The 12,511-nt window shown below is 36.7% G+C and overlaps 2 protein-coding genes across 2 annotated transcripts; both read left to right on the top strand.

Moving 5' to 3' along the window:
• Positions 1–3,602: 3,602 nt before the first annotated feature.
• Positions 3,603–4,574, top strand: LOC146480735 (adenosine receptor A1-like). The gene has a single exon (XM_085109065.1). It carries the CDS (start codon positions 3,603–3,605, stop codon positions 4,572–4,574), a length of 972 nt encoding a protein of 323 aa, XP_084965191.1.
• Positions 4,575–9,149: 4,575 nt separating this feature from the next.
• LOC146480734 (adenosine receptor A1-like) lies at positions 9,150–10,392 on the top strand. Its single transcript, XM_085109064.1, has one exon. It carries the CDS (start codon positions 9,418–9,420, stop codon positions 10,390–10,392), a length of 975 nt encoding a protein of 324 aa, XP_084965190.1. The 5' UTR covers positions 9,150–9,417.
• Positions 10,393–12,511: the final 2,119 nt, after the last annotated feature.

Genomic DNA, 12,511 nt, shown 5'->3' with positions numbered 1-12,511 from the left:
TCTACACCCACTCCACTCTGTCCGCTTTAACTTCTGTGCTTCCAGCGAGTCCAAAGAACGTGCCGTTCCCGGTCGACTGCAACGTCTCCTTCGACGATCCATCGACAAAAATGTCGTTTTCGGATGCTAAAACACTTCTAACCTTACAAAAATCGAACTTATATTTACAACAGGAGAAAAAGATAATAAGAAGTGAAGAACGAAGGGCGGATGATCCAAATTCGGGCGTGATTTCAGCAGATGGTTCCGCCACAAGCTCACATCAAATTTAGTGTCGACCCGTGCAATTTATTTTTGCGCCGGTCTGCTCGCGCATGCGCTTGACCGTGAACATCGGCCTTTAAACGAAATGTTCAAATATTCAAGCTCGTTGCTAAATGTTGCAAAAAATATTTGAAGGATAATAACCAGAATAGTCTCCATTTGACTTTAAAAATATGCTCAGATATTTGTCCTTGGACATTATCTGCTCCTCGAAGCTCACAGTTTTCCTCGAGTTTCCCTCTCGTAAAACTGTTTGCTTCTCGGAACAGATAATGTCCGCGGACAAATATCTGAGCATATTTTCGCGCCAAATAGAGGCTATTGTTTATATACTTGCGTAAATGCCATGGGCTTTCTACAGAATTTGTGTTGCCATGGCGACTAATTTTTGACAAGCATTTTTTTGAGAAAATAGAAAATCCTTTTTAAAATGAAGAAAAGTAACCTTTCTTACTGTAACTTTTATGTTTTTAGCTCACATTAGTGTTCCTTTATTGATTTTGATAACTTTTTGTCTAGTTTCGGTGCTTTCCTGAAGTTATGGGGAAATCCAGAAATCCAAGATGGCCGCCATTTGGCAATCATGACTTAATTAGCACGATAGATAGGGTTAAATACAGCAAAAATCCGGGATTGTTATTACATGACAACCGGGGTGCGCGGCAGCCCGGGCAGCCACGGTCGCAGTATAGAGATGCCGGTCTGAGAGTTTACATGTAATCGCGTATTGTATATCAAGGCCGTGTTGGGGAGTTAGCGGAACTACGTACATTTGATAGAAAAAAATGTGTCCGCAACTGTTACGCCAGGGCTAGATAGAGCACCGAAATTATCTAATACTGGTAAGCAAAATTTTGCTGCGTATGTCAGCGCAATGTGGTGTGCACGGTACGTCGGGAAAAGTCGTACATTTTGTCAAAGAACTGCCTTCTTGTTATATTCGAGGAAAGTTTTGGTTACGAAACAGAGTGATGCTCATGGCGTAGGCTACAAGTAAGTTGCCGCTGTGATACCAGACTGACTTATTATGTTGAATAAAGATTTTCCTAACCAATAGTTCGTTTTACCGATAATTATCTGCTTGAAAATTGTGAAAGCAAAGTGACTAACGCTCTAATAATAATAATTTGAATTTGAATGAATAAATTGCCAGCAATCAGAAACCTATATTACGCGCAAATGATTCTGGGATCGCCAAGGGCAAACATTGCCAATGTACGGCGTAAAGTTGCTTGCTTTTTCGCCAAAAGCAGTGATTTTGGACAAAAAATAACGCATTTTTGCCGTGATTTTCTGGGAAACGGAGGTGACTAATGTTGGTACGTGGAAATTGTAAGGTTTTGTGTGATTAATGCGATAAAATCTATCGATAAACACTCTTTCTTGCGTTAGATGATTGAGAAATCTGCTGAATCTACGTCAATTAATGGTCTCGAAATAGTACAAACTTAGGTATAAATTTGAGGGGATTGACTCAATAAAGACTTTTCAGTTGTAATTACGTGTGCTGATATTTATAGCGACTATAATTGGAACTATGCCTGGCGGTGATCATTGTGCTGTATGGGGTTGTAATGGGCTAATGGGAACAAAACCGACACAGTTTCAGAGTAAAGCGAAGCGATAACAAAATACAGCCGTTCGGAATTTAACGCATTGCACAGCTTTCAAAGAAGCTACAATGCTAAAGAAAGGACCAAAAGACAAATAGCCGTGCTAAGAAACACAACATTTTGCCACAAAAGCAAATAACCCGGCCCGGCAATATAAAAGCTGCAAGATAATGATTATTAGACGGTTAAAATCTTTACAGAGATGAAAAGAGAGACTATACTGTCACCGTGCGCTCTGTAGTGAGCGATACCAAAACTGAACCAAATTCTACAAAGGGCATAAGAACGACAGTCGTTAAACAACAAGAGGTCTAATGAACAGAACGCATGACCGAGAAATGACCTTTGAGATCAAAATACCAAACCAGCGACCATCACACAAATCTTACAAACCATAAATGGCATTTAAAAAAGATGAAAAAGAAAATACAAAAAAAAAAAAAAACAAAGAAATTACAGGGGACACCGCTCATTTCATAGAGGAAAGGATGTTCCCAAAAAGATATAACCATCAGGGCAAAATGTTCATTTAGGCTAAAACACGCTATGAGAGTGACGCAGGCCTGTCAACCCCATTACAACCCCATACAGCACAATGATCACCGCCGGGCATAGTTCCAATTTTCACGCACCAAAATTAGTCACCTCTGCTTCTCACAAAATCCCCTTAAATCTACCATTGAATGATGCAACTCCAGAGATTTGACTGGTTTAACGGCCGTGGTATATGAGCCGTAATATACCATGCCCAAAAAATAGCGACTATTAAATTTTCTTCTGGTTGTTCTTGCAAAGCGAAATCAGCAAAATCTAGCAATATTTCTTGATTGTTTTTCATAAGACAATTATTCCACTCGCGCTTGTTGGATATGAGATGATTATAGCCTTGTTGGATATCTATCATCTCATTCCCAACAAGCGTGAGTGGAATAATTATTAATTATATTTTTGGATTTCCTTTTCCTTTTTTTTATATGACGTAAGACGTTTTTAAAATTATAACAACACGAACATCAGAATTTTTTGAATAAAATCCGGTATTTCAACGTAAAGCTTAATTTTCCGCTTCCCGTTAATAGCATCAAACCCTTCTAGATAATGTTAGGCATTACCTTTCTGCTAATGACGAACAGTTTTATTATTATTATTATTATTATTATTATTATTATTATTATTATTATTATTTATATTGTGCGACTCAAATTATCTTTTTTCAGGTTGCGTATTGGGTCGTTTATGACATAAGGACAGGTGTTGATTGTTTTTATTGGACTTACTCCGTTAATGTGTTTTTTTGTGGCAAGATGGTAATTTTCACATTCAAGATATATGTGTTTGTTAAAAATGTATCAGGTCACTAAGTGGAAATGATACGCGGATCATTAATAGTTAAAGGGAACCGCGAGGCAGGCAAAGCTCAATCCTTGTATCATGTTTTATTGCGCGCGGTATTTCTAGAGTCGAGTAATGATTTTTCAGCAGAAAAGTACGGGATAATTTTAGAAAGCAAAGAAAGGTTGTCCGATATTTTATTGCAAGAAGAAGGTACGCCACTGGTTAATCAAATTTGGATTCTGACGGCAGAATATTTGTTCAATTTTAAATGATTCGAAATCTGTTTGAAGGAAGGAAATACACGGACGCACCTCAATCACTTAATTGAATTGTTAGATTTTCATCGCTAACTGGCCTGGTTCGTTTTGGGTCTATCGACCAACGATCGCGATGGAGAAAAGTTTTGAGAAATCGCTATGCCTTGGCAGTGGAATTCCCTTTGTGTGTCTCATATTACTTATTTCTGTTCCAAATAGTATTGTCTTAATCGTGTACTACAGAAACCCTCTGCGCTGTTTCAGGAAGTCCTTCTCCGTGTTCCTGATCTTTATTGCAGCAATGGACCTCTTCAATGGAATTGTGGTATGTTTTGGAGAAGCAGTGATGCGCTTTTGGTGTGCTTTTGGCGAGAAAAATGTTCCCCGAGACGGTGACAATGTGAAAATTCTGGGATACATTGGAATCAACAGTTCTATTCTCCTGGTAACAGCAATGTCGGTGGATCGTTTCTTAGCTGTTATTTGCCCACATTTCTATCATCGCAAAGTCAAGCCACGAAAAATTCTGCTTTGCAACACAGCCATCGTTGTTTTTTCAGCGATTTTCTCATTAATCCAACTTGACAAACATGTTCCGATGGATATTTACCTTACAGTTGACGTACATTTGCATACCACCTGTCCACTTGTCCTGACTACGCTTGCATATTTGGGAATATTCCTCGTCCTGAAAAGGCGTGCACGAGTCGACTTTCAAAGACAAACGATAATGCCAAACAATCCAGATCTCCAAGAAATGCGAAGGATAAGAACTGTGCATATGGAGAAAAAATTTGCATCAACTTCATTTTTCATTCTACTGTTTATAATTTTGTCCCTTGTGCCATATTTTGTAGCTATCATTATTGAAGTGAATTGTCCTAGTTGTGGTAGTCAGGCCTGGTTTTTCATATTAAGGGAATCGTGTGTTGTATTTCTGTTTATTAATTCGGCTGTTAATCCATTCTTAACAATTCTTCGCATTAACGAGTTAAAACAGTCAATGAGAGCTGTTCTTCATTTTAATCGTCAAGAAAATTTAAATCATTCAGGTAACTGCAGCAATCAGCAAAATTCCTTGGCAATTAATGACCTTCCAATGTGATAGCAACATAATCTTTAAAAAAGATTAATATTATTTCTGTTTGACATTTTGTCCCATAGGATTTGTCAGAAATATGTGTAATGCAGTGTCATAAGTAAAACATAAGAAAAGTTTTTGGTGATGTTTTTCTTTTTTTTTTATGGCATTTCTATTTCGCTGTTGGTGGAAAATGCGAAACAAATTTCGCCTACAAAAATATATGCCCCACGAGAAGATAGCGTGTTTCCGAAGGTAATTTCAATTTCTGGCAGAATTTGTGTGAAAGCAATATCTTTAAGTTAGTGATAAATAATACCGTACCCCCGGCCTATTACAACCAATTCAACCTTAATCGGAAAGTTCTTTTTTAATGATAATTTTCTATACGTGAAGATAAAAAGTTATAGAAATGTCAATTTGTACAGCTTTACTCTCTTTTCTTAAGGCGTTATGCTTCGCTTCCTCTAATGGAAAAATTATCACCATATATTACCATAAGTTTTTGACTGATAAATATTTAATTATGTTTGGTGATAATTATAAAACGTGTCAACAGGGGCCGTTGTATGTTCTGGAGAAAGACTGAACCGATTTCTGTGCGCTTTTTGAATGGTTGTATGAGGTTTCTTTTAATGATATATGTAATTATTAAGTTTTGAGTTACTAACATCAGATAGTTAAAAGTGGGTCAAAGTTTACTGAAGAGGCATTTTAGTTCCAGCGACAATTTATACAGCTTTTCCCTCGTTTTCTACGACTGCAAATTTAAATAATTATGAAAGCGTTTTCATTTTACCATTGTTCTTAGATGCTCTTGAGGGAGAAATTAAACATAATTTGTAGTCTACTGAGTAGATATATATGATCATAACTAATGAAAGTTTCGTCGTCCTGTCATTGTCCTTAGTTCCCTTAAAAGTCAAATTATTAAAAATCATATGTAAAGTATACTATATACTATATACTCTTGAAATTTGTTACAAACACTTCCTGTTATCTGTTCAACATTCTCAGTCCAACTTTTGGACGGCATAATATACGCACAATGCTTGGTACCCAGGCTTACACTGTGTTTTTGAGTAAAACAGAACTCATGTATTCAACACGATTAGTCTATTGGTCAATCACATATGACCTTACTTAAACCTTGTTTCTTTTGTTAGTCCAGGAGCTGTTCATGACGGACTAAGGTTCCATTAGTGCGTCGTAATAGTACTGAAAAGGAAACTCAGCACTTCCTTGGCTATGCAATTACCCTGTTTTGCTCTTTGAGGCTAGCTTAACCGATTCTTTGTGCTCCTGTTACTTCTTACTTCAATTCCAAATAGTTTTCTATTGTTGGTGATATACAGAAATCCTCTTATCATCGCTTCAGAAAGTAAGAAGGCCATCTCAGTACTTCTGGTGTTCATTGCAATAATTTGTGCCTTTACTATGAATTTTGCCTAACTTCAGCTAACTGGGATTCAGATGGACATTTCCCATTTGATACTTATTATTATTATTATTATTATTATTATTATTATTATTATTATTATTATATTGTGTGATTCAATGTTTTTTTCACGTGGTGTATTGGGTCGTTTATAAAATAGAGACAGCTGTTAATTGTTTTAATTGGACTAAAACTCCGTTAATGTGTTTTTTTGTGCCAAGATGGTAATTTTCACATCCAATATATATGTGTTTGTTAAAAATGTATCATGTCACTAAGTGGAAATGATACGCGGATCATTAATAGTTAAAGGGAACCGTAAAGCAGGCAAAGCTCAATTCTTCCATCAAGTTATACTGCGCGCGGTATTTCTAGAGTCGAGTATGTTGTTGAAAGAAGAAGGTACGCCACTGTTTAATCAAATTTGGATTCTGACAGCAGAATATTTGCTCAATTTTGAATCACAAACTCCCTGAACGGAGCAAATACACGGACGCACCTCAATCACTTAACGGAGTTGTTAGATTTTCATCGCTAACTGGCCTGGTTCGTTTTGGGTCCGTCGACCAATGATGGAAAGAAGTTTTGAGAAATCGCTATGCCTTGGCAGTGGAATTCCCTTTGTGTGTCTCATATTACTTATTTCTGTTCTAAATAGTATTGTCTTAATCGTGTACTACAGAAACCCTCTGCGCTGTTTCAGGAAGTCCTTCTCCGTGTTTGTGATCTTTATTGCGGCAATGGATCTCTTCAATGGAATTGTGGTATGTTTTGGAGAAGCAGTTAGTTCAAATCCAAGGGAATTGAGACTCTGTTCGAGTTAGCGGGGTTGTTCGAGTTATAGGGGTTCGAGTTAGCGGGGTTCTACTGTATGTGCATTTGACGGAAGAAAAAAATGTGTCCGCAAGTGTTAGGGCTAGATGGATTACTAACACTATAGCGACCGAAATGCTCTAATAGCTAACACTGGTAAGTAAAATTCAGCGTAATGTGGTGTGCACGGCACCTCGGCAAAAGTCGCACATTTTGTCAAAGAACTGCCTTCTTGTTATATTCGACGAAAGGTTAGTTACGAAACAGAGTATGCTCAGGGCGCAAGCTACACGTTGCCGCTGTGGTACCAGACTGACTTACGTTGAATAAAAAATTTTCCATTCCTAACCAATAGTTCGTTTTATCGATAATAATCTGCTTGACAAATGGTAAAAGGAAACTGATTAACGCTCTAATAATAATTTGAATTGGAATGAATGAATTGCCAGTAATCAGAAACCTATCTCACGCGCAAAGGATTCTGGGATCGCCAGGGGTAAACATTGCCAATATACGGCGTAAAGGTGTTTTTTCGGCAAAAGCAGGGATTTTGGACAAAGAATAACGCAATTTCACCGTGATTTTCTGAGAAACGGCGGTGACTAATGTTGGCACGTGAAAATTGTAAGTTTTGTGTGATTAATACGATAAAATTTATCGACAAACACTCTCTTGCGTAAGGTTGACTGCTGTGTGAAATCTATTGAATCTTCATCAAGTAATGGTCTCGAAATAGTACAAAATTAGGCATAAATTTGAGGAGATTGACTCAATAAAGCCTTTTCAGTTGTAATTACGTGTGCTGATATTTACAACGAGTATAATTGGAACTATGCCCGGCGGTGATCATTGTGCTATATGAGGTTGTAATGGGGTAATCACTTTCACTTTATTTATTTTTGCCACTTTTCTTACTTTCATCAATTGAATCTAAAGTTACTTATTTAGTAGTAGGATGATCTCAGCAAGCTTTTAAGAGCTTTTCAGGGGAGATCACCTTTGGTTCTATTGGAGCGAAGCGATAACAAGAACACAACCGTACGGAATATAACGCATTGCACAGCTTTCAAAGAAGCTACAATGCTAAAGAAAGGATCAAAAGACAAATATCCGTGCTAAGAAACACAACATCTTGCCACAAAAGCAAATATCCCGGCCCGGAAATATAAATGCTGCAAGATATTGATTATTACAGGGTGCAAATCCTATCTTTACAGAGATGAAAAGAGAGGCTATACTGTCACCGTGCGTTCTGTAGTGAGCGATACCAAACCTGAACCAAATGCCACAAAGGGCATAAGAACGACAGTCGCTAAACAACGAGAGGTCTAATGAACAGAACGCATAACCGAGAAATGACTTTTGAGATCAAAATACCAAACCAGCGACCACCACGCAAATCCTACAAACCATAAATGGCATTAATAAGATGAAAAAGTAAATACAAAGAAAAGAAAATACAGGGGATACCACTTATTTCATAGAGAAAAGGGTGTTTTCAAAAAGATATACCTGTGAGGGAAAAAATCAGTGTTAATTTAGGCTAAAACACGCCATGATAGTGGCCTTGGCCTGTCAACCCCATTACAACCCCATACAGCACAATGATCACCGCCGGGCATAGTTCCAATTTCCACTCACCAACATTAGTCACCTCTGCTTCTTACAAAATCCCCTTAAAATCTATCATTGGATGATGCAACTAAAGAGATTTGATTGGCTTAGCGGCCTAGCCGTAATATACCACGCCCGAGAAAAAGCGACTATTAAATTTTTCTTCTGGTTGTTCTTGCAAAGCAAAATCAGCAAAATCTAGCAATATTTCTTTAACGTTTTAAATAAGACAATTATTCCACTCGTGCTTGTTGGATATGAGTTGATTATAACCTTGTTGGCTATCTATCATCTCATATCCAACGCACGCTCATAAAATAATTGTTAATTACATTTATGCTTCTCCTTTTCCTCTTTTTTGATATGACGTATGAGGTTTTTAAATCAAAACAAAACGACATCAGAATATTTTTGAATAAAAATCCCATATTTTAACGTGAAGCTTAATTTTCTGCTCTCCATTAATAGCCAAACGATAGATAGTGTTAGGCATTACCTTTCTACTAATGAAGATCTTTTTTTTATTATTATTTGTATTGTGTAATTCAAATTACTTTTTTTAGGTGGTGTATTAGGTCGTTTATAACATAGAGACAGGTGTTGATTGTTTTTATTGGACTTACACCGTTAATGTGACTTTTTGTGGCAAGATGGTAATTTTCACATCTAATATATATGTGTTTGTTAAAAATGTATCAGGTCACTAAGTGGAAATGATACGCGGATCATTAATAGTTAAAGGGAACCGCGAGGCAGGCAAAGCTCAATCCTTGTATCATGTTCTATTGCGCGCGGTATTTCTAGAGTCGAGTATATTGTTAAAAGAAGAAGATACGCCACTGTTTAATCAAATTTGGATTCTGACGGCAGAATATTTGCTCAATTTTGAATTATTAACAAACTCTCTGAAGGGAGGAAATACACGGACGCATCTCAATCAATTAACTGAGTTGTTAGATTTTCATCGCTAACTGGCCTGGTTCGTTTTGGGTCCGTCGACCAATGATGGAAAGAAGTTTTGAGCAATCGCTTTGCCTTGGCAGTGGAATTCCCTTTGTGTGTCTCATATTCCTTATTTCTGTTCCAAATAGTATTGTCTTAATCGTGTACTACAGAAACCCTCTGCGCTGTTTCAGGAAGTCATTCTCCGTGTTCCTAATCTTTATTGCAGCAATGGACCTCTTCAATGGAATTGTGGTATGTTTTGGAGAAGTAGTGTTGCGCTTTTGGTGTGCTTTTGGCGAGAAAAATGTTCCCCGAGACGGTGACAATGTGAAAATTCTGGGATACATTGGAGTCAACAGCTCTATTCTCCTGGTAACAGCAATGTCGGTGGATCGTTTCTTAGCTGTTATTTGCCCACATTTCTATCATCGCAAAGTCAAGCCACGAAAAATTCTGCTCTGCAACACAGCCATCGTTGTTTTGTCAGCGATTTTCTCATTAATTCAACTTGACAAAGATGTTCCGATGGATATTTACCTTACAGTTGACATACATTTACATACCACCTTTCCACTTGTCCTGACTACGCTTGCATATTTGGGAATATTCCTCGTCCTGAAAAGGCGTGCACGAGTCGGCTTTCAAAGGCAAACGATAATGCCAAACAATCAAGATCTCAAAGAAATGCGAAAGATAAGAACTGCGCAAATGGAGAGAAAATTTGCATCAACTTCATTTTTCATTCTACTGTTTATAATTTTGTCCCTTGTGCCATATTTTGTAGCTATCATTATTGAAGTGAATTGTCCTAGTTGTGGTAATCAGGCCTGGTTTTTCATATTAAGGGAATCGTGTGTTGTATTTCTGTTTTTTAATTCGGCTGTTAATCCACTCTTAACAATTCTTCGCATTAACGAGTTAAAACAGTCAGTAAGAACTGTTCTTCATTTGAGTCGTCAAAAAAATTTAAATCATTCAGGTAACTGCAGCAATCAGCAAAACTCCTTGGCAATTAATGACCTTCCTATGTGATAGCAACATAAATCTTTTAAAAAGATTAAATTATTTTCGGTTGACATTTTGTTCCATAGGATTTGTCAAAAAAATATGTGTAATTCAGTCTCACAAATCAAACATGAGAAAAGATTTTGGTGATGTTTTTTTTTTTTTTTATGGCATTTCTATTTCGCTGTTCGTTGAAAATGCGAAACAAACTTTGCCTACAAAATGTATGCCCCAAGGGAAGATACTGTCTCTTCCGAAGGTAATTTCAATTTCTGGCAGAACTTGTGTGAAAGCAATATCTTTAAGTTAGTGATAAATAATTCAGTACCCCCGGCTTATTACAACGAATTAAACCTTAATCGGAAAATGCTTTCTTAATGATAATTTTCGATGTGTAAAGATAAATATTTCTAAAAATGTCAATTTGTAAAGCTTTATTCTCTCTTCTAAAGGTGTTACGCTTTGATTCCTCTAATGAAAAATCTCTCATCATATATTACCATAAGTTTTTGACTGATAAATATTTATGTTTGGAGATAATTATAATACGTGTCAACAGGGGCCGTTGTATGTCCTCGAGAAAGACTGAACCGATTTCTGTGCGCTTTTTGAATGATTGTATGAGGTTTCTTTAAATGATCTACATATATAATTATTAAGTTTGAGTTACTAGCACCAGATAGTTAAAAGTGAGTCAAAGTTTACTGAAGAGGCATTTTAGTTCCAGCGACAATTTATACAGCTTTTCCCTCGTCTTCTACGACTGTAACTTAAAATAATTATGAAAGCGTTTTCATTTTACCATCGTCCCAGATTCTCTTGAGAGAGAAATTAAACATAATATGTAGTCTACTAAGTATATATATTATCATCGCAACTAATGAAAGTTTCGTCTTCTTGTCATTGTCCTAGATTCTCTTGAAAGTCAAATTATTAAAAATGTAAAATGTAAAGTATACTATATACTGTATACTCTTAAAATTTGTGACAAGCACTTCCTCTTCTCTGTTCAACATTCTCGATCCAAATTCTGAACAGTATAATATATGGAAAATGCTTAGTAGTCGGGCTTATACTGTGTTTTTTAGTAAAACAGAACTTATGTATTCAACACGATATATAAGTCCATTGGCCAAACACATATGACCTTAGTTAAGCCTTGTTTCTTTTGTTAGTTCAGGAGCTGTTCATGACGGACTAAGGTTCCATACGGTACGTCGTGGCAGCACTGAAAAGGAAACTCAGCACTTCCTTGGCTATGCAATTACCCTGTTTTGCTCTTTGAGGTTAGCGTAACCGATTCTTTGTGCTCGTGTTACTTCTTATTTCAATTCCAAATAGCTTTCTTTTGTTGGTGATATACAGAAATCCTCTCTTTATCGCTTCAGAAAGTCAGAAAGCCATCTCAGTACTTCTGGTGTTCATTGCAATAATTTGTGCCTTTACTTTGATTTTTGCCTCATTTCAGCTAACTAGGATACAAATGGATCTTTCCCATTTGATACTTATTATTGTTTTTATTATTATTAATATTATTATTATTATTATTATTATTATTATTATTATTACTATTATGAAGCAGTAGAAACGTCTGTATGCTATGTACAATCATTAAATAGTATGATAGGACGAGTGAGCGTAACCCGTTGACTATAGTGAAAACCCTTGTCATAATCCTAAGTAAGCAATGAACATAAATGAAATATTTCTGGTTGTGGAAGTTACCACTACAAAAATACGTATTATACAATGAACAGCGTAAAACTTGCGTTTTGATTTGTCCAGAGAAGAGTGTGATTAGAGTATAGACGCACGGTTGACCACATTGAGTGGTGTGACCGGCACAGGTGATCAGAGTCTAGAGTCCAGCCAGAGCGACTGGTCAACAAAGTTTTGCAAACCGTTTTTGCGAGAAGCGGACAAACAGAGGCAAATTTTCGCAGGAAAAGAAAATTGTCTGATGAAAAATTGGACAATGACTGTTGAAAGTGAACTCAACCAGGAAATTTGTTGTGACGTGACAAGAAAAGAAGCATTTGTCCAAACAAGCTTATGTCGCCAATAGATATCCGGTAAATGGCGAATAATCCATTACAAATCACTGTGAAGCGACTGATATGCTGTAATATTTTAAAGACAGAAATTC

This window comes from Pavona decussata, unplaced genomic scaffold (assembly GCF_977016875.1).
Source record: "Pavona decussata unplaced genomic scaffold, jaPavDecu1.1 SCAFFOLD_52, whole genome shotgun sequence".
NCBI lineage: Eukaryota > Metazoa > Cnidaria > Anthozoa > Scleractinia > Agariciidae > Pavona > Pavona decussata.
The sequence above is the reverse complement of the archived record's forward strand: the minus strand, read 5'-3'. Positions and strand labels throughout refer to the sequence as shown.

What these genes read in the sequence shown, in the direction of transcription:
- LOC146480734 (XM_085109064.1), top strand. Translation starts at nt 9,418, where the DNA reads ATGATGGAAAGAAGTTTTGAGCAATCGCTTTGCCTTGGCAGTGGAATT.
- LOC146480735 (XM_085109065.1), top strand. Translation starts at nt 3,603, where the DNA reads ATGGAGAAAAGTTTTGAGAAATCGCTATGCCTTGGCAGTGGAATTCCC.